The sequence below is a fragment of the Pocillopora verrucosa genome, chromosome 8, assembly GCF_036669915.1.
Source record: "Pocillopora verrucosa isolate sample1 chromosome 8, ASM3666991v2, whole genome shotgun sequence".
Classification (NCBI taxonomy): domain Eukaryota; kingdom Metazoa; phylum Cnidaria; class Anthozoa; order Scleractinia; family Pocilloporidae; genus Pocillopora; species Pocillopora verrucosa.
The window spans coordinates 20,238,852-20,265,336 of NC_089319.1; the positions used below are offsets into that span (position 1 = coordinate 20,238,852).

The following is a 26,485-nucleotide window of genomic DNA, read 5'->3' on the forward strand; positions in this document are numbered from 1 at the left end:
CGATGTAAAAAAAATATGGAAATAACATGACAATCGAGCCTCAACATGAGCGGTTGCAGCGAAAATTCCCTCAGGGGATTCGCCCGGGTCTAAGATTATGACGCCTTCCTGATTTATTAACTTTTATTTGAAAATATTTATTTCTAAATAACTCAGTTGCTTTTGAAGATTTTAGAAAATTTTTCTTTTATGGAAACGTTAGGTTGAATGTTTGAAATCAGTGTAGTCAAATAAAACAAAAATCGTTTTTTTCGGCCTCTGAAGGTGGGAAGGAACCTTAACTCGAACTTCCATTTTCCCCTTAACTCGAACAAGTTCGGATTTCTCTTGGATTTGTCCGTATCGTTTTTCCACTCATTTACTATCAGCTCACTCGAACACAGTCAACTTTTATGGCAAATTTTGGCCAGCGACTTCTTCGGTCGAAATCTTGACGCCAGCGTGGAGCTCCGCCAGTTTACTTTCTCTTCAGTCACGTTTACCCTGATAACTCGAGCTTTAATGAAGTAAAAACGTCGGTCGATAAACGTCAATGCCAAAATGAGACTTTAAGTCTCCGGAACTGAGATTGAACCGCGCAAAGAAAACGTGCGTGTTAAAAACAAATTATTGTTATTATAATGATCAAATTTTACTTTTGTAAATTTTTTGAGTTATATACTCCTAATTACTATTTTATTTAGTAACCCATTTTTCAAGTTAAAAGATTGATTAGATTTTTGACAGCAGCGGGCACAAATGAATGGTTTCACTGCGTTATTTTAACTGATAAAGATATTTTTTTGCGATAGTTATTAAATGATTCAGTGATAAAGTGTTCATCTTTCTCGTCCATTTTCCATTTGTCTCCGACGCAAAGCAAGGCTAAAAATTCATACGAGACGAAAAAAGTACTGCGCTAATAAAATACTTCCTTGCAACATGACAACAATAATTCCCAGATTCGCAGACGTAGTTCAATTCAACGAACTCTCGTTTCGACTTAGCTTCAGTCGTAATGTTTATTGAGGCACGGTGTCTCTACTACGCATGACAAACGAATGACACTGACTACGTCCCTCAAACTGACTAGTCTTATCTATGGACATCTCTTACACGCAAGACTGTGTTGACTCTAATAACCACGGAAGGAACATATTAATTTAATCTAGTACTTTTTATTTTCAGCTTACACTTTCATCAGCAATATTATTGGTAGCAACTTCTAACATTCATGGCACAATCAAGCATGGTCTTATCTCAGTTAAAATCAAATAACTTCAAGCGGGGGAAGAACACCGCCATATTTACCTACAGGAAAGTATAAGTAAAGAATTGATCATGAAAGATACTTATTCTGACTACTTATCGACCTTGGAACACAAACATAGTTGACCAGCACTTCGAAAGAAAAAAAGAAAAAGTAAGTACCCATAAGAAACTTGTTAACTTAAAATAGCAAGGATAACACTAAGTGTACCTTGAATTTAGCTACGGTCTGCTGACTGTACCTTGTAAGACGTTGTCCTTCGGTTTCGTTGTTCATACCTTTTCTCGAATAAAATTGAAAATCCGAAAGAGTTGTCAGCAAGGTACTAACACCCGCAAATAAACGTTTAGTCAATGAATCTAAACATTCCCTTATTCAGTTAAAAGTGTTAAAACTTACATTCTTTGATAGTTCTCTTATTTTACGCTTATTCTTATTTTTAAAACTGATAGATATAAAATCAAGTGAAAGACTCAAATGTTACAAAGTATCACAGAAAATGTTTTCTTTGGTCGTTCTTCCGTTGAACAAGCCGAATAAATTGTAGTTTTAAAAGATTGGCACGATAAATTACTAAGTTGTTTCATGGTTGAATATTGTAACGTTTCCTACATTTGTCATTTCCTTCGCTATTAAGATGGTTCAGCATCCTCTGATTGTTGTGATGCTTCTCTTTACCCTGAGTGCATGTCATTCAGGTAAGAAAGTGAAAATTTTCTTTCTTGTTTATAACTATTTGCTTCTCAATCAACTTGCAATTGGTATTTGTCCCTTTCTTGAACTTAACCAGTTGGCAACAGTTATGGATACAACTTTCTAATGAAGCATTTTTCGACAAAGTGTCTTAAAAACCAAAACAAAAGTTACCCTGACGGCCAATCAGAACAAATGGAATATCACAAGAAGCCACTAAGAACTCAAAGCAAAAACACGAAAACGACCTGAATAGCGAGAAAACGCAAATAATCGAGTCACGATTGGTTCACGATCAGTTACCCTTGAATATGAACAGCTGATAGAGTGGCCCGAGTTTCCTGCGCCAATCTGGTGTATGACTAGCGTGCAAAAGTACTAAGCAAAACCAATGCACTTCAGCATTACTTTCAATGCTCAATTGAGAATTGCTCTTACAGCTTTCTTCAATCATGATTATGTATTTCACTTTACCTTTTTCTCCGGGCGCGGCAATGTGCAGCGTCTGATCTTTGCCAGGACTCAAAAGACTGTCAGGCTTCTTTTAAACCACTGGGATGCTTCAAAGACAAAAGCCACGAACGAGCTCTACCTCATTACATCTATAATGAACGCGACGACTCCATAGCCAATTATGGCGGGCAAATGATCGACTGGAATGACTGGGAAAACTATCTGCCAGGGTTCGTCTGCCGCTGTGCCAAGAAAGCAAAAGATCTGGGTTATGACTTGTTTGGAGTGCAGTTCTTTGGTAAGTGTTATTCATATAGACATCCATCTCGAGTAACCCGTTTGAAGTTACCAACAAATTGGAATAGCAAAGAAAACTGGACAGAGGTGATGTCGAAACCAATCTTTGATATTTGATTGAAGGGTGAAGAAGTTGCAGGATCGTAAACTGTTCCGAACGTGTGTGCATTTTTCAGCCATAATCTTGATTAGAGTGACATTTTGTCATGACACACTCGAACCTTTTAAGCTTAAGAAAAGTTTTCAAGCGGTCAGCCGGAAACAGGAAGCATATGTGGACACGCGCGACGTTGTCCAAAGCGGCACCAACGTGATCACCTGAGGGAGCAGTCATTTTTTTTTTTTGGGGGGGGGGGGGGTGGTCAATTGGTTCTAAGGGGGAACGGAAGAGAATTAACTGTCAATGAGGGGGGGAGGAGGGGTATATGTATATTGCAGAATTTTATCGTGACACAACCAAAATTCTCCCAACCCCCTCCCCCAAGCGATAAAAGTTGCCTGGTCCCGAAGCTCAAAATGATTACGCCGTATTAGACATAAAAAAAGCCAGGTACTATTGCATGAGGATAACTATGCATCAGCGATCAAGGCAACGATCGACAGCAGACTAAATCTGTAGCTAGTACTTGGAACTATAACGATGTGAGTGCACGATTCCCTGGCAGAAATCATAAAAGAGTCATTGCATCAGTTTATTCAGCTGGGTAGGTTGATGGGCCCCGACTCGATATCAATATCTAATTGAGGTATGGTACATTCTCTGCTAATAGGTGAATGTTACGCTGGAAGCAGCTCGTCGGATAAATATGACAGTTATGGCCCAGGACGGTGCAAAGATTGCGTTGGGACGGACATGAACGACTGCAATGGGAGAAAGTTTTGTGCAGGGAAGGAATGGCGTAACATGGTGTACAAGATTGTCGGTAGGCATCAATCATACAGGGTACAGTAGAATAGTGTGAGACTATTAAGAGACGAAGCACGTCTGAAAGTTTAGTTGTCCCGGATACAGTTTAATGAAGTTGACTGAGCGCTGATTGGTGGAGAATAGTTAGAGGAGTGGAATGCCGGATTGGGATGTACTGGAATGGGGATTGGGGACCAGTGCAAATAAGTCCATTCATACGCCATAGAGCACTCTGAGTGTAGTTTCTAAAATGGAGTAGATTTGACAGTCAGTAGTGTCACGTGCGCGTAAATCAATACAGAGGAAGAATAAGGCATTGAATAAATTTAGGTGTATTAGACTGTTAGAGTGGAATTGAATCGACTGCAGTGGGTTAGATTGCATCGAAGTGAATTGGGTAAGTGCGAGTAAAGGGGAATGAGTTGTTGCGTTCAGAGCGAAAAGTGAAAAGGAATCAATCAGTCGCAGAGTATTGCTCTTTTGTACAGTGCAGTGGGTATGGTAAGAGTGGAGAGTTCGTGTTGAGTAGAGTAAAGAGGGGTAGAACGGAACAGAAGGGAAAGGAATCCAAGGATTTTTTTCTGTGAGGTGCTTTACAATGAGAAGGACTCCAACTTGAGGCATTGCAATGCAGAGCAGTAAACGAGGAAAGTAGATTCTGGGAAAATTGATGACTTGGGTCTAAGTGTGATGCAGCCCAGTATGGGAAATTGCAACATGTGGCATTGCAATACAGCGCAGCGAACGAGGTAGATTTTATTTCGGATATAATGGATTCAGTTTTTTGAGCGGTGAATCCGCTTTACGCTCAAAATGGCGTGAGATTCTGGCGACGCCGCTTTCATTTCAAAGGTGTATAGTTTTAGGTACTCTTGTACATTGTTGCACAGGTACTTAACAAACCAATTGTTAAACCATTTATTCAGATTTATGCAGTGTCCGCTTTGAGCGAATCGGCTGCTTTCATGATAACAAAGAAGCTCCACGCCTCCTGCCATCATACTTGTTAAATGACAGAGATGAGAATTTGCCCAACTTCAGCGGTCAGCTGATTGACTGGGAAAACTGGTACGAGTATCTTCCTGATCTTGCTTGCCGCTGCGCAGAGAAGGCGAAGGAAAAAGGCTGGAAACTGTTTGGAATTCAGTTTTGGGGTGAGATAATTATTCAACCTGTTTATCCAGTTGTCGTGGGCATTGGGACTAAGGCCCTTGTGTCACTCAGCTACAAAGAAAATACTGGCAAAGCAATGCAACAAATTTAAATGTTATCTTAGTACCTTCATTTGCGCTTGCGTCCTTCATAAAAACGAAGAACAATACTTCGGAAAGCGCATGATTTTCTTGGGAAACGAAGATAGACGACTGCAGCACCTAAAAGACACAAGTTCACTTCCTCATGATGCTATTTCTTAGCAATCACAGATTACAAATTTGAAATCATGACAACCACAGTTTACTTATTCGTTCGCGCCAACAATTCATAATCAATCTTTAAGCAGTTCATTCGAATTAAATTTGCCATATCATGATATCACTGAAGGTGTTCACGTAGATCGAAAGAAGGCTTTAAAGCCAGAAAAATAATTTTGTGGTGTATTCCATCACGAAACTGTGAAAATGCTGTGGTCTTAATGAAGAATTGTGCAAATACGTGAAGCGCCCCCTTCCTATGAATTCGATTGACAACTGTTCTTGGTCAGTGATGCTTTGATCAGTTTTGTTATTTTATTACCTATACCCAGGTGAATGCTGGGGTGGTCCTGATGATTCAGCGTTCTATGTTGAAGGGCATGCTCAACCTAGTGGATGTGCAGACCAGTGCTCTAATGACTGCGCCTGCTCGAAAAGATTTTGTGCAGGAAAGACATTTACCAATGCTGTATATGCCATCAGTGAGTATAACAAGGCTGACAGTTTCTGATGCCACTCAGGGAGTCCGATCACTTTTGACCTGCTTGGTTAAAAACCTTGTTTCCTCACTTCATAACCTCAATTACTCAATTACCAATTCAAAAGTGTATAGCACTTCTTTTGTTACTCTTATATATCGGGAGTCAGGATTGTTTCTGTTGCACTGCATCATAAAACTTATCAATGATTCCCGAGAATTTTACCACTGTACATTTGATACTATGTTAAAACAACATTATGTAGTTGATAGTTTTCGTTGTTGTTTTCGTCTCGTGGCTTACTGCTTAACATTTGCTTGGTAATGATCTGGGCTGGGGGAAACTCTCGTACTAATGCATGGCATCCTGTCTTATCATTCATATACTTTGGAAATTTATCGTTTGTCTCATAGCGGAACACATTGATGAAGGAAGCGCTATGGCTTTGGGTGGCTACGTTTGGGGGTAGCTTATCGCAGAGACCAAAGAACCCAACCAACTCAGAAGGATTGAACAAGAATTGTAGATTAAATGAAACTCAGTGAACACGAAACGTAGGATAAATAAGAATACTCAGTGGAAAATAAAATCTAAGAAAAATTAACTGGTAGTCTGCGTTCTACTTGTGTTATGTATGCCAATATGAAGCAATCTCGGCGAAATGTTCTGTAAAACCAGCACAAGTTGATTCATATAATTAAACCAATATTTCAGTCCCGTATTACCGAAGGCGACTCTGCTTCAAGTGTAGTTACTTACTGTTTTTTAGGTAGGAAAACAGAACGACTGAGAAAGGGGTGACATCCAGATAATATCCAGTAACAATGGCTTGATAATAAAACTAGAAGGCACCAGAAATTTCTATTGTGTCTTTTCTAACCTTTTATGATCACTTCCTTCAAAAGAATATTATTCTACTTCATTCACTAGTATGGATAAAAAGTGTGAGACAAATCATAAGATACACGAATCGTGATTGAATACCAGACATTTAGCAAGCTTCACCATGTAAAGGATTTACTACCAGCAGTTTACCTCGATCTCGATAAGGTCTGCTTCTAAGCATGAAAAGCTAACAACAATGGCTCGAGGAATAGAAGTAGAAAGCAGTCAGAGGTTTCATGATCAGATAATTTGGTTTCCACAATTATCAACTGAGTCGATGATGTGAATCGACCACCTTAAAGAGTTTCTTAAGCTGTAGTTTCGAGCGTTAGTCGTTTGTTCGCCCATCGTGATGACGAAAGGCTAACGCTCGAAACGTCACATTATAAATTCGGATGATAAACAAAATTATCTTGTAACAGTCTCACACACGCAACACTAGTTTCTTCGGAAACTTACTCTATTTATTCATAAATATTTCATGATTAGTTCATTTACCATAATGACGACAGAGAATGCTATCAAAGGTGCAAACAAATGTTGGAAGAAAGGAAAGAAAGGCAAGAAACGATTAAATCCGACTCACTTAACAGAAAAAAGTATAATTTCTGTTGATTTGAAGCTAAGACGAGTACAGTTTATGCAAGCGGCGCGATTTTATTTCACATAAAATTTTAGGGTTAAACAAGGGCGAACGAGCTCATTTAAATAAATGATTGACTGGTTTGATTGGGAAAGTGTTGGATAAGTTTGATGCTAGTCAATGATTCGCCAAACAAAGATTCCTTGGCTTTTTTTTCTTTTTTTTTCGAAAATAAAATAATTTGTTCCACCTGTCTTTTAAATGTTAAGTTATAATTGATACTGCAACTTAAGATTAAATTCATTTTCATCAATGCCATCTGACAAACATTTGCTAATTAACCAAGTTTTCCTTATTGCTCCACTTACACGAATATTCACTTGATTAAATTTTACATTTACCAGTGAGGTCAGAAACAATAAAACATGGGAAAGTTTACCAAAAAAACATATTGCTCCTGCTGTGTTTAAATTCATTATACCCTAGGTGTTCCCTCCAAAACTGTCATAAGTATCAATATTCTCTAGGGTACAAACAGACAGAGATTTCTGCGGAGTGAGAAGGCTCAAGGTAAGGATCTGAAGCTTTCCTCTTGCTTCTCAGTTGTCAGATTTTATTAGAGAAATGACACAAGGAAAAAGTATATAGCACACAATTAAATTGTTTTAGAGTCAGTTTGTTGTAAAGCGGTTGGTACATGTTCTACGAATATATGCATTCATTCGGCTACAATCTTTGACTTTTTTCTAGTGTTACGAGAGGAAAATGGTAAATTCTGCGTTAGTCTTCATACTGGCGATTTCTCTAACGCTGATAAAAGGTAAGAAAAACTTGCCCCCCTTTGAAACCAGTCTTGCGAAAAATGGAAAACTTCTTTGGGGAAACAAAATTGTTACAGGATTTTCAAAGTGCATTTCTAGTCGAAAAATAATGTCGGGAACTTAAGCAAAGAGAAAATATAATGCGAGAACGTATTTCAGAGACATATCATGAACTAATTAATATAAATGATTTTCCTTTGCTTTACAGTCAACTAAGCGGACGCAAGACTCTTTCGAGCCTGTTAGTGGCTATCATTGATTCCATTCCTCTGCTTCCTTTACAAAGAGGGGAGGGAGGGGGGGGGGTGGGGTAAGCAGGAAGGAGGGAAGGTTATGGTATTGAGAACGCTCGCCTCTCACCAATATCTCGGGAAGTGGGTTCTACGCCACTCCAGAGGTGGCATTATCGGGCAATTCTCAATTAACTGCCGAAAGAATTCCGCAATAGTTTCACTTTGGTATCGCCGCCTCGACCGGTATTTGATTGATTGAGGGAGTGGTGCAGGCTTCCTACACTAATTAGGTAGCTAAGGTAAATAAAACCAACGCATTCTAGTATTACTTTCAGCATTCTTTAATCTTAAAAATGTGCTTCACCCCATCTTTTACTCGTGACGCGGCAATGTGCAGCGTCTAATCTTTGCCAGGATCCAAAAGACTGTCAAGTGTCTTTTAAACCATTGGGATGCTTCAAAGACAAAAGCCACGCACGTGCTCTTCCTCATTATATCTATAATGAGCGCGACGACTCCATAGCCAATTATGGCGGGCAAAAGATCGACTGGAATGACTGGGAAAACTATCTACCAGGGTTCATCTGCCGCTGTGCCAAGAAAGCAAAAGATCTGGGTTATGACCTGTTTGGAATGCAGCACTTTGGTAAGTATTAGGGGTAGTTAGTCGAAGCGGCTTCACCATGCTACTGAGACCAGGATGAGCTCTGATATGATTTACATACTGGCTCTTAGCATGCCTTGAATTTGTATAGATAGTATCCCTCGGTATTGATATCTTATTAGGTAATGTTACATGACCTACCTATAGGTGAATGTTACGCTGGAAGCAGCTCGTCGGATCAATATAACAGGTATGGCCCGGGACAGTGCAAAGATTGCGTTGGGACGGACATGAACGACTGCAATGGGAGAAAGTTTTGTGTAGGGAAGGAATGGCGTAACATGGTGTACAAGATTGTCGGTAGGCATCAATCATAAATCATATTGGGTACAGTAGAATATTGTGAGAGTACTAAGAGTAGGAATAGTGGTAATAGTAACGGTAGGTAGTGAAGGTTTAAGTTCAATGGAATTAAGCCAAAGATGTAAAGTGAATGCAACACATCTGAAAGTTTCCAGTAGTTGACTCGGATACAAGTGAATGAGGGCGAGCAGTGATTAGTGAAGAACAGTGAAAGGAGTGGAAAGAAATGAAGAAAAAATGGAATGGGAGAAAATGAAATGGGTGTGGGGACAAGTACAAAACATTGCATCCATATGCAGTAAAGTATACCTGGTGTGGTTTGTGTGACGTAGCGGATATAAGGGAATAGGAACAGAGTCAGCAGAGTATGGAATGGAAGGAACTAAACACAGAGAAAGAGGATGGAATTGTAGAAGAAGATTTAGTAATGATAGAGTAAAATTGAGTCGACTACAATGGGTCAAAATGGGTTTCATTGCATCGAAGTAAATGGGGTAGTTGCAGGCGTAGGGTAGCGAATTTCTGTGGCATCAAAGGTGCTAGCGTAAAGGAACTGATTCCTGATAGTAATATTTGTGAATTTGTGTAGAGAGGAGTAAATTGGAGTAGTATGGAATGGAAAGGAAAAGAATTCAAGGATTTCAGTGTGATGCCTTTGAGTGGGAGAATTGCAATTTGTCAGCATGGCGTCACAACTCAGTAGATAAGGTAGTTTTGTAAAATAATATAATGTTTCAATGAAGTGAACCATTAAAAGCTCAGAAAAGTGAGGTGGCTTCATTTGTACGGCGTGAAGTTTTTCTGGTGTTATTCTGTAGTTTTGTATAAGCCTATTAACACACATTGTGAAACGGATTGATTTAGATTTATGCAGTGTTCGTTTTGAGCGAATCGGCTGCTTTCATGATAACAAAGAAGCTCCACGCCTCCTGCCATCATACCTGTTAAATGACAGAGATGAGAACTTGCCCAACTTCAGCGGTCACCTGATTGACTGGAAAAACTGGTACGAGTATCTCCCTGATCTTGTTTGCCGCTGCGCAAAGAAAACGAAGGAAAAAGGCTGGAAATTGTTTGGAATTCAGTTTTGGGGTGAGATATTTATTCAATATGTTTCCTCACTTGTAGAGGGTCGCCGGACGCAGAGAATTGAGGTCCTGTTGTTCTCTTATAAATCAACTGAATGATCCCATTATAAACTTAGCCACAAGAAAAATCTTGCTGAGTTAGTCCAACAACTTTACAAATTGCGTAGGTACCTTATTTTGAGCATGTGGCCTTCATACAGTAGTTTAAGGAACACCAATTTCCACAGCTTATGTTTCATTAAAACAGAAGAAAGAAAAGCGCAGCTTCTGTATTAAGCAAATACAATTCCCCTAAATGCTAATCTTCAAAAATCACACATTGCAACAGTCATAATATCATCAGCTTGTACTTATTCGAATGCACTCACGATTCTTGATCACTCTTCGTGCATTTACTTAACTTTAATAGGCAGTATGTCATCTTAAGAGTGCTCACGTCAACTGAGGGGAGGCTGCAGAACTAACGAAAAAGAGAGTTCGTTCCACACACTTTCATGAATGCAGTGATGAGCAAAATAAATAAAGTTCTGCCTTTTTTCATTTAAATAACTGCTCATGAGTCTCTTCTTTCATATATTTTGTGTCCTTAACTCAGGTGAATGCTGGAGCGGCCCTGATGACTCAGTGTTCTATATTGAAGGGCATGCTCAGCCTGGTAGATGCGAAGACCAGTGCTTTAATGACTGCGCCTGCTCGACCAGATTTTGTGCAGGAAAGAACTTTACCAATGCTGTATATGCTATCAGTAAGTAAAACATGAGTTGACGAGTAACCTAACTGTGAGAATTCGTTTTTGCTTCAAAACTCGGATTTTCTTTTCGTCTTTGCGGCCTGCATAAAAACTTTCACGTATTGATATGAAAAGGGAAAAAACTCTTGTTTGAGAGGGACAGGTATGTTGATCGGACATTTTGAACTAAAACCCTACTTAAGGGTCAAATCAACATTATTTATGGGTAGAGGGTATCTAAAATGTCTCAACTTATCGTCTCGGACCAAAAAAAAAATGTATCTTTTAACTAAAGACACTTTGCATACTAAAGCTGTGCATCTTCTCTTATCATTCATAAACTTTGATACTGTATTGTTTGTCCCGTAGCGGAACAACGTATCGATGAAGGAAGCGCTATGCCGGACAAGGTCAACATTCTGGGGTAGTTATTCGCAGGAATCAAGGAACCCAACAAACTAAGAGGGATTGAACGACAACGAAAACATATTTAATTCAGTGAAAAAGAAACTAGATGACAAAAAATAAAATCCAAAAAACAAATATTCATTGGTGGTTTCTAATTTGCTTGTGTTAAATATATATATATATATATATATATATACCAACATAAAACAATCCGTACGAAATTTTTTGTCAAAACCGGCACAACTTGTTACCCAGAATTAATCCGACTTACGTTTAGAAGTCTCTGCTCCAAGGGTAGTCACGTTTTGCTTTTAGGTTGGAAAACTAAACGAATTGGAAGCCCCTTTGACTGCAAGGGATGACAACAACGGCTTGGAAAGTAAAACAAGGTTTCATTCTACTTCATTTACTTGTATAGATAAAAAAAAAGAGACAAATAAACGCGCTCAACGCATCTTAACATGAGAAAGGTTTTGCTACTAGGAATGCAAACGACGTAATATACGTCCCATGAGACTCTAAGAGTTTTGCACATGCACAGGAACACATTTCTGATTAAATAAATGATTGATGTGATTAGAAGAGAGGTGAACAATTTAACCCTTCCCTCCCTAACATCAGCATTCATATTCTCCATACTGTTCTCTGGACATTTCCTGAGGTGCTGACAAGGAGAATTTGTTTAACAATCAAGAGTTTCTTTAGTTGATCATTTCCTTTATTCTCATAACATTAATGTGTGATTCAGGGATGATATTGTAAGGAGAAATTAGATACTAGTCACTCTTAGGGGTTACAGGGTTAATGGACAATGATTTAACAAGGTCAATCACTCACAAAACAAAGAGGTTCTCGTTTCCGCACGTGTGCTCTTTTTTTCCTGACAAAATATTGATGAGTTATTTCTTGATATTTATAAATCTATTTTATTCGCGACGACGTGGGGTCGAGGATAAAAATTTCCTGAAATTGTTTCCTATATGCATGTCCTCTAAGTTCATAGCTGATACTGTATATCTATTTTGAATTTATTTTCATCAATTCCATCTGACAAACATATGTTAATCAAATTAACTGAGTTTTTCTTATTGCTCAACTTGCACGAGTGTTCCCTTGATTAAATTTTGCATTTATCAGTGAGGTCAGAAACAATCAGACATGGGAAATTCTACAAAGAAACATATTGCTCTAGCTGTGCTTGAATCTATTCAGCCCTTAGTGTTCCTTTCAAAACTGTTAGAAATAAATGTAATTGACAAGTCAAGCCATACTAAAGAATAAAGTTGTCACTATAGAGTACAAACAGAGATCAAACTTGAACAGCTACTAGCGAATTTCCCAAAGCGGCTGGGTTCTTTACCAACAGTGTCTTTGAGACCTTGCTCGGTGAGTAGAAATTGACTCTCTGCTTTCTGTTGTATTATAATTTACATTTTAATTACATTTACAATCTCTGCACTTATTCTGAAATTTTCCCATATACAATTGTAAACGAATTATATTCTTTCAGACTGAGATAGATCACGGAAACGTTAGCAGTCCAGAGTGATCACGGAAAAGTATGCGTACGTCAAATCTATTTGAGGCATCGGTGCATTTCAAAATTTTTTTGTTTTTGTTTTGATGGACAGAGGAAATGGATGAAACTCTTCCCTAGATCACGATAATGAATAGCCAACGTCTTTCCTAAACAGATAGAATTATTTCCTTACGTAAAAGAACGTTTCTTTTACAATCCATGTCCATGTTTGATCTTATGAAAATAATGCGGATTTGGTCTCTGTACCTCATTCACTCCCAGGAGTGACGTTAAAGTAATATTTTTTACATTTACTAAGTGCTAAAATAGCGAGGTACTCCACGAAAGGCGAACCAAAAGAAATGAAAAACCCGGAGTATTTTTTTCTTGTGTATTAAGCTTCATGATTCCTATAAATATCAAGATGGTATGGGAGCATTTTGACTTCCACGCAAATATTCCTTGGACTAAAGTTTTACCTTTTCTAACATAGAGACTTTCTGGCACTACGAGACAAAAATGGAAAATTTCGTGTTAGTCTTGGTATTGGCAGTTTCCCTCACGTTGGTAAGAGGTAAGAAAAACTTTCCATCGCTCGTTGTCCGGCATTGTGGAAAAGAGAAATTATGATACAGTTTGTAATGAAACAAATTTTATTTCGGACCTGCGGAATAAAATAAAGAAAAGCAATGAACCTCGCCGGTGAGCTGGAAGCAATTGCACAAAACAAATCTGAAGAAAAATTCAGCCTTCGAAGGGATTCGAACCCAGGCCTTCCAAGTTGGGCGCTATTACTAACTGAGCTACTATGCAACGCATTGCAATCAACTTATTGACCTATCAATGATCAATTTATTCCTAGCTAATGTCGACTCGTGTCACTGTGACACCACATTCGAACCGGCGAGATGTTACAAAGATCGCACTGATCAACGCCTGCTTCAAAATTATATCTTAAACGAGAGAGACCCAACATTAAGCAACTATCGAGGAAAATCAATCGAGTGGACAAATTGGCAAAACTACTTACCAGAATTCATCTGCCGCTGCGCGAATGAAGCCAAACTTCTTGGATTCGACGTTTTCGGTATCCAATTTTATGGTAAGGAATTCTTTGCTTCCATACCTTCGCATCAACAGCATTTGTGCTGCATTCTATACGAAAGCTTTACACCCGTATATGCAAATTTCACACACTTAGAGATTATGATTATGATATTAGGAAGTCACCTTAATTAGTATGAAAACTAATAGAGTTCAATTAGTGTCATGGATCAAGTTCATTGCATTGATACACAAAGATAGTATATATTACTATTAAAGGTGAGTGTTGGGCGGATAAACTGTCAGTCCTGAGACAGAAAGGATGGATCTCCAGGGAACTAGCAGAGCCAAGCGACTGCGTGGATGGTCAGTTTCAACCTTGTAGCAACACAAGGTACTGCAGTGGAATTCGCCACAGAATGATGGTCTACCATATTGTTGGTGAGAACAACCCCGTATCTTGTGGTCATTCTCTACTGTTGTTTTATTCATAGGGTTACCGGTCACCTCGCCACCAAGCAGACTCGCCACCAGCGAACTCGCCACCAAGGAACGATCTCGCCACCAACGTACTCGCCACCAAGCGAAGTCTTCTCGCCACCAACCACCAATAAAGAGATAAACTATAATAAAGTAGTCGAGGAGAGTAGGATGTTCGAACGAGCACAATTCAAATCAGCCGATACGTTTGTGCGCTTGTCTGTATTTAAATTATGACCTTCAGCGACGTGTTAGATGTGTTCCGTTCCTAACTCATTGACATCGAAACGTATCGTGTTTGTCTTTTGCACGTAAGCGAGGAGAAATTGCAAAACTCGATGCGAGGAATAAAAACTTACTTGAAAGAAAATGAAACTTCATGGGAAGAAATAAGTGATGAAATGAAACTCGATAGCAGTTGTATTAAAACTAAACTTATCGGTTTCGAACGTGCTTTCGACAACATACGTTTATAAAGTTTGAGTACAGACAAGCGAACAAACTTATCGGTTTCGAACGTGCTTTCGACAACATATGTTTATAAAGTTTGAGTACAGACAAGCGAACAAACTTATCGGTTTCGAACGTGCTTTCGACAACATACGTTTATAAAGTTTGAGTACAGACAAGCGAACAAACTTATCGGTTTCGAACGTGCTTTCGACAACATACGTTTATAAAGTTTGAGTACAGACTTATCAGCCGAACATCCTACTGTCCTCGACTAATCTCTTTATTGGTGGTTGGTGGCGAGAAGACTTCGCTTGGTGGCGAGTACGTTGGTGGCGAGATCGTTCCTTGGTGGCGAGTTCGCTGGTGGCGAGTCTGCTTGGTGGCGAGGTGACTGGATACCATTCATAGTTACCACACACAACTTGTGTGTAGGTGAAGCGCGCCCGCATAAAAACAGACGATTTTCTTTCTCATCTCTAGAAAGGAAAACTGTTTCTTCATGCAAGAGAGCACGTGTACCAATTTGTTCTTTTTCCTAATTAATAACTCAGAACAACACTTGGTACAGAGTAATAAAAGGCAATCGGCCAAAAGGTGAATGTGGTCAGCAGTAGCTATAGTGAATAAAATCATACCTTAGCGAGTATGGGGACCCTTCCCCCATTCCCCCCCTCCCTCCCCTCCGTTCCCGCTGGATTTAAAATAACATAGGGTCGGCACGTTTCGACAAAACTCAGTCAGGTTCAAGAAAGTTTGATTACAATATTAGCACATGTTCTATTTCAAAGAAATAGTCTTAACTGAAAATACAATTCTTCCATTAGCAATAGCCAAATTTGAAATCTGGTATACCGCAAAGCCCTCTATGGGCTAAATGGCATGCTAATGCGACCAAATTCAAACAAAAACCCCGTTAACGACCCATATTTTGTAATTTACTTATCAGTGATCTCTTTCAACAGACATGTGTGACATTCATATCGAGAAACTCGGTTGTTACAGAATGAGATTCCAAAGTCAACCCTTCCTACCTGAGTACGTCCTCAGTGACAGAGACCCCAAGGCGCAAAAGACCTGGAGCGGGATACGCATAGACTGGCCTAACTGGTATAAGCATTTGCCGGACTTTGTTTGCCGCTGTGCACAAAGAATCAAGCAAAAAGGATACGGATGGAAGATCTTTGGCATCAGAAACTGGGGTTGGAATTGAGTATTGGCGTTTCTATAGTTTCCCTTTGGGTACTTAGGAAAGCGAAATTCCTCATAAACTCATGAAACTGCACCGATGTCCTTCTAATTACCATCAAGGTGGCCTCCAGGCTATCTGGAATTGTGGAATTAGCACATCTGACCGTAGTTAAACAATCCACAGCAACACCTAGGGTTATCATTTATGATTAAAATTGAAAGCTTGATTCTTATGCTGGATTTTAATTTTCTTTCATGCAGGGGAATGCTGGAGCGGTAATACCACATCTGACACCTTTCTTCTTCAGATGGTGGCCAACGTAGGCGAATGCAAGAACCAATGTTTCAAAGATTGCAAACACGATGATCCATTTTGCACAGGAACAGATAACTCCAATGCCGTTTATGTAATTGGTAATGGCTAATGTTATGTAGATCTTCAGTTTAGCGGCTTTCAGTACAAGCGTTTAGATAAAAGCATTCAGATGAAAGACATGTGGGAAACGATAGCTTCTTATAGTTACATACTTTTATTTTTTTTCGTTCTCATCAATGCCAAAGCTGTTTACCACCTAAAGAAGGTGTATGTAGTTGTCCAAAATCAATTTAATTTGCATAAATAAAAACCCATGACATAAAAATCGATAAAAAAATGCTAAACATTATCCTTGCACAGCGAGTGTGTGACTTTATTCCCGCCATACTTAGTTCTTGACATAAATTTTTTTCTTTATAGTTGACAACTCAAATGAGGCGGGAAGTGGATGATGTGATGAAATTATGGCCTACGACTGAACTTTTAGCTCACTCAAGCGTAATGATTATTGATCGTCATGTTGGATATGAGAAGTCTTCAGTTATCCCAATAGACCTCTAGACTGATCATATAACGTATACTGAATTAAAAGAGGTGAATAGTAGAATCTAACAGGTTTGACTCGTTGACTCTAAAGGCTGGCAATCTGCGCACTCGAAAAGCCTTGATTCCACCATCGTGTATCCTTCACTTGAGCAAGTCTAAATAAGCCCCTTCGATGTTGGATAGGTATTCATGATAAATTTTTCTGACTCTTTTCATTCCCGACTTAATGCGAGTGCTGCTTTTATAACCGTTTCTAAATTGATCCTTGCACCATTTCCCATTCTTCCCTTACCTGGCTACTGTCCCCTATGACCAGCACTTGTTTACGACTCATCGTGCTAATTTCATTCAACCACCCCTTCCATCCTTATCGCCCACATTTCCAAAACCTTATATCCACCATCACCGCCACAAGCACACACACACCACATAAACACCACAAACTGCAGCTGCAATTGGGGAAGTCATTCCTCTTTCTGCCGAAAAAAATTCCTCTTTACCTAAGAGCAACAATCCATTCCAAAAACTCAGCCAATTAAATTTTTCCCATCTTCTAGGGAGGAGAGGGTAGAATGTTAAAATGTTTTCATCGAATAAATGTGCGAAGCAGATTGAGATCTTGAGTTTTTTCACGATAGGCATGAAAGTTAGGCGAAACTAAGAGACGATGGAGACAAGGCGATGTTGTTATGACAGCAGGATCGGCATTCAAACGCAGACGAATAACACCCATTAAATTTCTTTACGTTTTAAATAATATGTAATTTGCGTGGTTTTCAGATAAGAATCTCAACTTCAATCTGCATAATTTTGCTCTCGATGTCTAGTTTTAGAAAGGCAACACGGAAGAAGTTTGCTGACTGTTTTTGCATACTTTGTACCTACCCTCCGATCTAAATTTCAGCTATGTACATTATTATATTTAAATTTTCCTTTCCACAAATCACGACTTCCACTATTCCATCTACTACCAAAGTCAAAGTACTCCCATTGGGACGTTTCTTTCTAAGAGCTGATTTACAGCAGAAGACTCATAACGGCTCTTTGTCTTGAAGTCTCGAATTAATATTTAAATCTTGTATTGGTTTGTCTAAGGTCCATTAATATTCCCATAAAGAGTGCTTTCGTCACGAGATGTCTATCGCTCTGATCTTGGAGGTATTTAATCAGCCCATTTAAATGTCTCATAAAATAAAAGACGTAGATAGGATTACCTGTTCTGTAATTATCACAAGATAACCTGAAATGTGTCTGGTTAAAATAAATTACGGACCCAAAGGACGACCTCCGAACTCAAAAGTATGAACCATTGCCCTCGTACAAAGGAAAATTAATACGGGCAAAATTTTGGATCGTGCTACGAGAAAAACACCATAATTGACAGTATTATAGCATACAGCAGGTGTTCGACATTGTCAGTTGTCAAAAAAACAATGATTCTATGCTAACGCGAGAAAGGAGCACTTACTAGTTTACTTGGCATAATCCAGGATGGATGCACCCAAGAGTTGGACAACTCTCAAAGATCACACTATTAAATTTTAAAAACTTTCATTACAAATGACTTCTACGACCTTTCTGTTTAAGTTTCCATCTTTCTTTTCACTTTCTTTATCCCCACAGTCCATTGATTCAGTGTCGCCGAAAAGGCGCCACCTACAGGGTAACACAACCGCCTCTTCAACATCTCCCTTAGGAACAGTTCGCATGAAAGGACAGCCTAATACTTTATCACCTTTATGTTTTCCTTCGTCGTCCAGCCACAGTTTTGTTTGATAACAAAGTTATCATTTTAAATTTTAGGGTGCAAAGAGGACCATAATCCGGGGCACCAATATTTGACAAAGTTCAGCTGTTTCAAGAGTTCAAAAACAGATCAGAAAAGCCCAAAAAAATGGCAAATTTGAAAAATAAAACTTCAAAAAGGCAACCCTAAAATTGGTTTGACAAGCCATACAGTCCACGATTCATGCCTAACGTAAACTACTACGTAGCTACTACAAAGGAGGATTATCAATTTCTTTATCTCTATGATAAGCTGCAGGCTGCATCTCTTACAGTTACACGTGTGTAGGAAAAAAAAGAGGGATATAATTAGAATGATACTATACGCACAACTTTTTAGCTGTCTTCAACTGTTTTTATTTTTGTTAATTTTAATCACTTTATGCCCATGATTTAACAAAAGCGTGATAACATGGATCACTAAAATCTCCTTTGCAAGACAAAGAAACGTGACCTCATATAGCTCTAATACCTTTGAAAACAAACCTTCTGCACTATACTCAACAGATACAACACAACGAGAGTGCTTTTGACCAAAAAAAGATAAAAATTTTTTTTTTTCATCGACTATGAGTTATTAATTTACAGGGGTCGTCTCTTAGAAGACATCGCCTCTCTCTTCGTGTAACTTCATATGTTTCCTTAGCGAATTAACCTCACTGAAGCGCTTCTTACACTCCTTCAATCGACACAAGAAAGGTCTGTCTGAGGTATGCACATGCGAGTGCTTCTTCCTGTCACTTGAGTTGCCAAAACGGCGTCCACAGTCGGGAAAAGTGCATAGAAATGGCTTCTCTCCAGTATGCGTCCTCTTGTGTATTTTCAGATTCTCCGCACGTGAAAATCGCCTACCACATCCAAGATACATGCACATAAAAGGCTTCTCCCCAGTATGAACTCGCAGATGGTTCACTAGCCTGTAGCGTTCCTTGAATGGAAGCCCATTCCTGGAACAGTCCTTCCAACGGCATACGTATCGCAGTGAGGTGCTGTTGTAAATATGAAGCTCAGTGACATGGCCTACCAAGTGGTCTATGGTGCCAAACACTTGATCGCACACAGAACTAAGCTCTTTATCATGATGCTGAACTACCCAGCAGCACTTTAGTGGGTTATGAGGCGCAGGCAGAGCCAGGCTATAGGTGATGGGTGGATCCACAGAAATTCCCAACCCTGGCGTTGCATTGTAACTCGCAGCAAAACTCTGAAAATTCAAGTTGCTTCCATCGTATTCTTTTCTGGGAAAGGTTAGCTGGGCACTTTGAAAGTCTTGATGGGAGTTATCCCAGGCTTGAGGAGGCATTCCATGCTGGACTGTGGACGATAATGTACTGCCCGTGAAGAAAGCTCCTTCGTAGCAAGATATTGGTATAATATTGGTTTCCAACTCGCCAGAATCTCTTTGAGGCATGGTGTGAACGATTTGGTCACTATCTCTCATAGCTGAAGCGCAAGGGGAACCTTTGAAAAAGCTGTGGGGCGGCGCCCCACGGAAGCCTAAGGTGCACGAGCTCGACGGCATAGTTGATCCGACCACGTACGAGTCTGAGGGCTGCAGAAAGTCCAAACGAGGCAACGCTGGAATTTGGGTAAAGGGCACACGAAAGCCGGCCATTTTACAAGCCTCTCTACGAATTTAAGTGAAACTGTACGAGAAGAGTTCAATTATTTGAGTGCTTCGGGTAAACAAAACAAGCTCTAATTGTGTAATATCATACAAATCGACCAAGCAGGCCTGTCGATTTTTATCTTTAATCCGCACATCCTGATAAATGTTCACGTGTTTAATACATCAATCACTGAGCATCCATATTATTGTTATGGTAATTTGCGGCTACTTTCTTTATGGCGTATCTGCTACGAAAAAATAACGACGATCATATTTCAACACCTTTGTCTCAATCACGTAGTTCGGACAACGTATTGATTCGTTTCCAAGCACGAGTACAACTTCGCAAGTGTAATAAAAACTTCAATCAACGTCTCCAAGATAGAAGAGTAAAAACTATGACAAGAGACAAGAAGATTTTCCGTCTCAACGAGCAGAATGAACCATATGCATTTCTAGCAACTTGTAAACATAGAATCCTTCCCTCTAATAATGGGAAGATGGACAATCGACACTAACAAAGGAAGTTTACCTTACCAAATTTCTGGTTTTTCTCAGCATGGCTAAAAGGCACCAAAATGTCGTAAACACATTCACAGGCACTACGATATTAATTAGAATTTTTAGGACTATACTGTTTACTTAGCCGATAACATGCTTAAAGACCATTTTATAGTGCTGTTATAGATATTAAAAGATTGCATAAACACCAGCTACGTTAAAAAAATCTCACAACAGAAAAGGTAGCAGTTAGTAAGTCCGTCGCACAACGAAACGACGCTTTTCATCACTGCATAAAGTGTCAGTCACAAGGTAAATGAATTGAGAAGAAAAAATATTAGGGAGGCCAAAAATAACGGTGACATGATCGGCCATCATGGATTCATGGTTGTCCTTTTCACTATGAAATTGGGAGCTTTTCAGCTTTTTCGCATGACATTAAATTAATAGTTAAATTACATAATCGGCGAGTCAAAAAGGCTTTTAGCGGAAAATGTTTCACAATAGACTACCCTTATCTCAACTCTACAAAACAATGGAATGAGTTTCCTCAAAATGAGGCGCTTTAATAACAAGATATCTTTCGGTACTTCTTATAAAACTGTCTTCTGTTAGCAAAAGAACAACTAATATCAAATTCAATTACGAAAGGTATTAAATACATTTTCAATTTTCAAGTCAACTTTGAGGCTTTTAATTTCCTCCTCAAGTAATTATGGCTTGACAATATGCAAGTCGTAGGAGGTTTTCCTAATTAAGAAAAAACAACAAGGACAAGTGAAAAACTAGACCAGTCGTATTATGCATTAACTAAGGGAACATTACACCTCAATTAACCCTCATATGAATACAAAATGCCACAATGCTCACTATGTAACCAGAGAATCCTGTTTATTATTTTGAGACAATAGTCAATCTAACGCGACAAAACTGCTAACAGTTGGAATTTAACATGAAAATTCACACGTCCTCTTAAAAACCGTAACCCTTTTTAAGTTTCTTTGTGTATCGTCCATATAAACCAACTTAAATTATAAATGAAAAACGAAGTAAAATTGATAAAAAAAAACTACCAAGAAGTATCACTTAGGAATCTCACCATGTTTGTTGTTTAGGAAAAAACATATATTTAAGCTTAGGAAGAAATGATTACTGTACACCAAACGTTGTACACCTTAGCCTCTTTCTTGTCAATAGCCTTGTATACTAAATTTATTTTGTCGTTTTATTTTAGTTATTGTATCAAAAATACGTACATCGGTTGTTTTTCACATGGCAAGGGAGTCTTATCTCTAAAACTGAGCCTTGTTTGACTACCAGGCATTACAAGAGCGACGAAGACGAGGTTTTCGGAAGACCTTACATCAGAATTCACTGAGGTAAAATTTACGGGGCTCTAAACGTTTTCTGCCAATATTTCTGTCCCTTTACCTTCCAGAACACCCAAAGCACAAACAGAGTATGCATCAGATCCCGACATTATATTCAAGACAAATACCCGCGTATTTCCTTCAGAAAGATGAATGATATTAGAAGCTGTTTGAAGCTTGCCGCGAACACCACCTGTGACGTCATGTTCAAGGCTTGATGTTGTTATGGCGTTAGAAAATCCCCCATCGGATTTAACAAACACTTCTCTAAGTAATGATGCATCTAGAGATGGGATAGTAAAGGTGGATCAGCAATGCTGAAAGCTTTATGTGAGTTAGTAGAATAAGAAAGTTAGTGAGCGTTAAACTAGGTAATGAGAGAACGACAGATTTTCTTTTCCTGTCAAGGTCCATCTTATTTTGAGGAAAAAAAATTATCAGTAATACAAGTGACCCTCTAGTCCCTGGCCCTAAAATCTAAAATATCCCTTTACCTGGTTTTTCTGGAGGCTTGTCAAAAATCCCATCTACATCTGTCAAAAACACAACTCGTCTGGGTCGAAGCTCTTCCACCAGTTTCTAAAAGTCATAGGGAAAGATATCACATACTGATACCTACATATCGCCCTAGAGCCGTCCTAGAACCCATTTTAAACAAAATACGTAAATGAACAGTCTTTCAGGCACAGATATCTAATGGCACCCTGCCCTGTGGCAAACAAAATAATTTGGTTTTATCAACTGAGTTGAGCCTGTGATAAGGTAAATTGGCCACCGTAAAGAGTTTCGCGCGTCAGCCCTTCGTCAGAGCGAAATAATCCATCTGAGAGAAGTGCCTGTAGTAGACAGTTCCCTCTTCTGAATGTCCCTTTAATACACGAGACTTGACGATTGAGGTATTTTGAAAAAAACTACAGGCCGCAGTTTGCAGTCTGCTGTTTAGCATGTCCTCGCTTCTCTCATTTAGATTCGTGGATACTTGTTTACACCTAAATCTTTAACATAAGAGTTCCGCGCGGCGCGTTAACATAATTTTTTTATTATTTTCTTTTACTCGCCCGACGGACTCCGCCGAAAAGGGGGACTGCTCGTAATCTAATCTTGTCTAATCACCAAGACAAACCTCAATGATTTTGTCTCCACTCAGTATAGCACAACCCTGTGCATCATCCAATACACAGTCACCATGGAGAACTGGCACAAAACCCTCTTGCAAAAGTTCTATGATTGGGCTTAATGTCACTCTGTTGACACGGCCTTTCCTTGTTACCCATGATCCACAAGGCTTCAATAACACAGAGAAAAAAGGAAAAGAAAGCCATTACTTTACGATTCTAACTGATATTCCACCGGTTTCAATAAATTTAAGCCAGACGCATATTTCAATTGTTGTCGGGGGTACCTACGGGGTATTCATCGTACCCTCGGTGCCTGGGGGGGGGGGGAGGGGAGGGGAGGGGAGGGGAGGGGAGGGGAGGGGAAGAACCAAGTTGGTATCACTCCAGATAAAAAAGTCAGTATCACTCCAGATATTAAAGGAGCAGTCAGTGCGTTTCAAACCATCTGAAATTCTTTCTTCACGTGCAGTTGAAGATTCTAGTTTTTTAAGTTTCAGAAGAAACTTAGGAATTGTAATAACAGCCAACTACATGTACCAACTTCAACTTAAAGCGACCCACAGTTGGTGACACTGTAAACAGTTTTACACGGGTGGAATGGACATTCCTTGCCAATCAAAGCTTAGCTGCTTAAGAAAGGCGACTTTAGACTGGTTTAAAGGTCTCTTAACAAAGAAGATTTAATGCCACTCAACAGCAAGAAATATAACCTACTGCTATGAGCAAAAACGGCTCCTTTAGAAACCACCAAATTTGCAAAGCAATGATCAATGTGTAGCACATTTTCCATGGATAAGCCACATCCCTGATTTGTTACAAAACTTTTTGGAGAAAGGGTGCCTGTGTTAATAGTAATCAACCCATGTTAATGGTAATGATGAGGTATTCAATCAAAGGAAACGAATAAACATGCTTCTTCTGTTATGTTTTACACATTTCCTCTCATTTTTACCATCAAAAAGAATATTGAAAAAAATAACATCGAAGTAGAGTTATAATTATAACTGCTGGCCAGTCGGTAAATTCTTTAAAAGCACCTAACCAAGTCTGGTTAATATTATCAAATTGTGTTGGATTTCATATTGTGCAGGAAAATGTTTCTTGAACCTTAAATGCCCATAAGTGATAAAAATGAAACCTCTCCCCATAATATCCATAAGTTATCCAGCATACAGGTAATGAGAATACTAAAACTTATGGAGTAGAAGCTGTTATCTTGATCTAACACCAAACTCTCATTATTAATTTACAAGGAAATGTCTAGCAACTAGAGGGAAGGATTAACAATCAGATTTCAGGAGTTAAAAATGGTTGACAAACTAGACTATGTACCAATTCAAAATTCAGATTTTTGAACCAAAGAGACTCCTTACATTCAATAAAACACAGTTAAGAAGGTTTCGCACTACATGTGCATGTAGTGTGTAGGTCTGCCATGATTAAGAGCATTGAACAAGCATTGCACTTTGATAATTTTTCTCCACCTATAGGTTGTCACTCAACTACAAAACTGTACCTTCACCCAATATAAGTCATGTTTCAAGTGATAGAAAATAGTGACAGGATTCCAAATCAACAATCTACTACGGAAAGCTCTTTGCTCTGAAACTGCGGTTTCACAGGCCAGTTGGCAGCAGTACCAGATTGGTATAAGGAAGAAAAAGGTTTCAGGTTCATGGAAGCTCAAATCACTTTTTCAGGTTTAGCTTCCTGTGACGTAACTACAGCTTACATTTTGTAATCAATAATTGTCAACCACTCATCTTAAAAGGACTCACATATGATTTATGATAAAATATGTTTTTCTCACTGAAGGATTATCACATTTGTTACCTAAAGGACTGATTGACCTTGGAAAGTACACCTACACTGTACTTACTGAAATTCCCAATGCTGGAATACCACTGTCAACAAACACTTCGGTGATTATATGTAACAGCTATCAAAACAGAAAAAAAACAAAAAAAGAAAAATGTTATTTTACAAGGACCAAATTACAAGGCTCCTTTTTCAAGGTACAGATACATATGTAGTCTTGAGGTCAAATAAAGGGCCTATTTTTCCCCTTCAACTAAAAGCACAAACCTATTTTTAAGCTGTCACCTTGTACATTAAACAGTAAGTTGTCTGCAGTCATCCCATGTCTTTTAAGTCCAACATTCAAAGTTTAAAGTAAATTACGTCAACATGAAAATAAAATGTATACAACATGTTTCCTTAAACCAAGAACAATTTTTTTAATATGATGCACCTTGGTCACCGAGAGCCTGGTTTTAGCAAACCCAATACGGCCCTTTGAAGTGTCATTTGAGAATCCATGTGCTGTTCCATACTCATGGGCCTGAAAGTGTCCAAAGGATCTATAATTCCAGAGGGGAAATACACATAATTATTAACCTTTTACATCAATATGCTTAATTTACCTATTTTTCTCTATTCATATCCTATGGTGAGGAGAATTTGTTCAACAATCAAGTCCTTCTTGAGTGTGTGGTTATTTCCTGCATTCTCATAACCTTAATTTTTGATTCAGGAGTGATACTGAATTAAAAAAAAAAATAGATGCTAATCACTCTTACGGATAAAACAGCCAAACAGTGAAACCTGGCTAACATGTGAGACAACCAAAAGTAAACTCTTCTGAAATGGCTGTTTAGGGGTGTTACAATAGTTCAAAGATATTATTCAACTTTGTCACGTTTTAATGTCTTTTGATTTTCCTAAGTCCTCCAGATGAATTTCTGCACTGTGCTTCAACCTACCCAGCGCCATGAATGACGATACATTTTCCAGCGGGGAGTTTTTTCACCAGCTCAGCCGCAGCTAAGATTGCCTCACGTTTGACAGTTTCAAAAACATTTTTGTGCGTAACTGCAGAACCTCCAAGTTTTATGACGACTTCTACTGCGCATTTGTCCGCCATAAACATGGACGGAGTAACAAGAATGGTAGATTTCGACAGGCGTTCGTAGATGCTCTCTCCAGTCCTCCTCTGTAGGAAAGTCGGTACCAGCCTACTGAAGTTCCTCGGCCAAAATAAATGAATTAAGTATTAAAATGTGTTGGAAAGGGAAATAAAGTGGTCAACAAGTATAATAATGAAACAAAATGAAAAAAAACAAAACAAAACAAAACAAGAAAAAAAGAGAAAAATCAACAGAAAAATAAATCAATCAAATACATAGTTACAAAAATGTACTCACTCGCACTAAAACATAATTAAAATTTTCAAAAATATTTACTTTCTAGGGAAACAAATTGAAATTTAATTAAACGATTTGCGTTAACTTTGTTTACTGCCTCTATCTCAAAACAAATGGCAACAATATCTTGAATAATCTGCGATTTAGA

The 26,485-nt window shown here is 38.8% G+C and overlaps 4 protein-coding genes across 6 annotated transcripts; 2 read left to right on the top strand and 2 right to left on the bottom strand.

The window, feature by feature from the left end:
• The first annotated feature begins 1,300 nt into the window (after nt 1–1,300).
• Nucleotides 1,301–6,079, top strand: LOC131774063 (uncharacterized). The gene is made up of 7 exons (XM_059090073.2): nt 1,301–1,402; nt 1,887–1,947; nt 2,445–2,693; nt 3,463–3,615; nt 4,526–4,753; nt 5,344–5,493; nt 5,904–6,079. The coding sequence occupies exons 2-7, from the start codon at nt 1,887–1,889 to the stop codon at nt 5,957–5,959; spliced, it is 897 nt and encodes a 298-aa protein (XP_058946056.2). The 5' UTR covers nt 1,301–1,402; the 3' UTR covers nt 5,960–6,079.
• Nucleotides 6,080–6,877: 798 nt separating this feature from the next.
• LOC131774057 (uncharacterized) lies at nt 6,878–11,225 on the top strand. Its single transcript, XM_059090067.2, has 6 exons — nt 6,878–6,974; nt 8,410–8,658; nt 8,824–8,976; nt 9,844–10,071; nt 10,663–10,812; nt 11,167–11,225. The coding sequence occupies exons 1-6, from the start codon at nt 6,878–6,880 to the stop codon at nt 11,223–11,225; spliced, it is 936 nt and encodes a 311-aa protein (XP_058946050.2).
• Nucleotides 11,226–18,884: 7,659 nt separating this feature from the next.
• LOC131774035 (zinc finger protein ZIC 4-like) lies at nt 18,885–21,093 on the bottom strand. The gene has a single exon (XM_059090047.2). It carries the CDS (start codon nt 20,149–20,151, stop codon nt 19,135–19,137), a length of 1,017 nt encoding a protein of 338 aa, XP_058946030.1. The 5' UTR covers nt 20,152–21,093; the 3' UTR covers nt 18,885–19,134.
• Nucleotides 21,094–21,184: 91 nt separating this feature from the next.
• On the bottom strand, nt 21,185–26,104 carry LOC131774022 (uncharacterized). Of its 3 annotated transcripts, none has more exons than XM_059090028.2 (7): nt 25,897–26,104; nt 25,386–25,494; nt 25,014–25,073; nt 23,140–23,301; nt 22,511–22,595; nt 22,078–22,299; nt 21,185–21,396 (listed from the first exon to the last, which is right to left on the bottom strand). In XM_059090028.2, the coding sequence occupies exons 1-7, from the start codon at nt 26,061–26,063 to the stop codon at nt 21,320–21,322; spliced, it is 882 nt and encodes a 293-aa protein (XP_058946011.1). In that variant the 5' UTR covers nt 26,064–26,104; the 3' UTR covers nt 21,185–21,319. The 3 variants fall into 3 exon arrangements, with proteins under 3 accessions (XP_058946011.1, XP_058946013.1, XP_058946012.1); XM_059090030.2 differs by having other exon boundaries at nt 22,145–22,299; nt 25,897–26,101; XM_059090029.2 differs by lacking the exon at nt 21,185–21,396 and having other exon boundaries at nt 21,403–22,299; nt 25,897–26,099.
• Between the last annotated feature and the right edge of the window lie 381 nt (nt 26,105–26,485).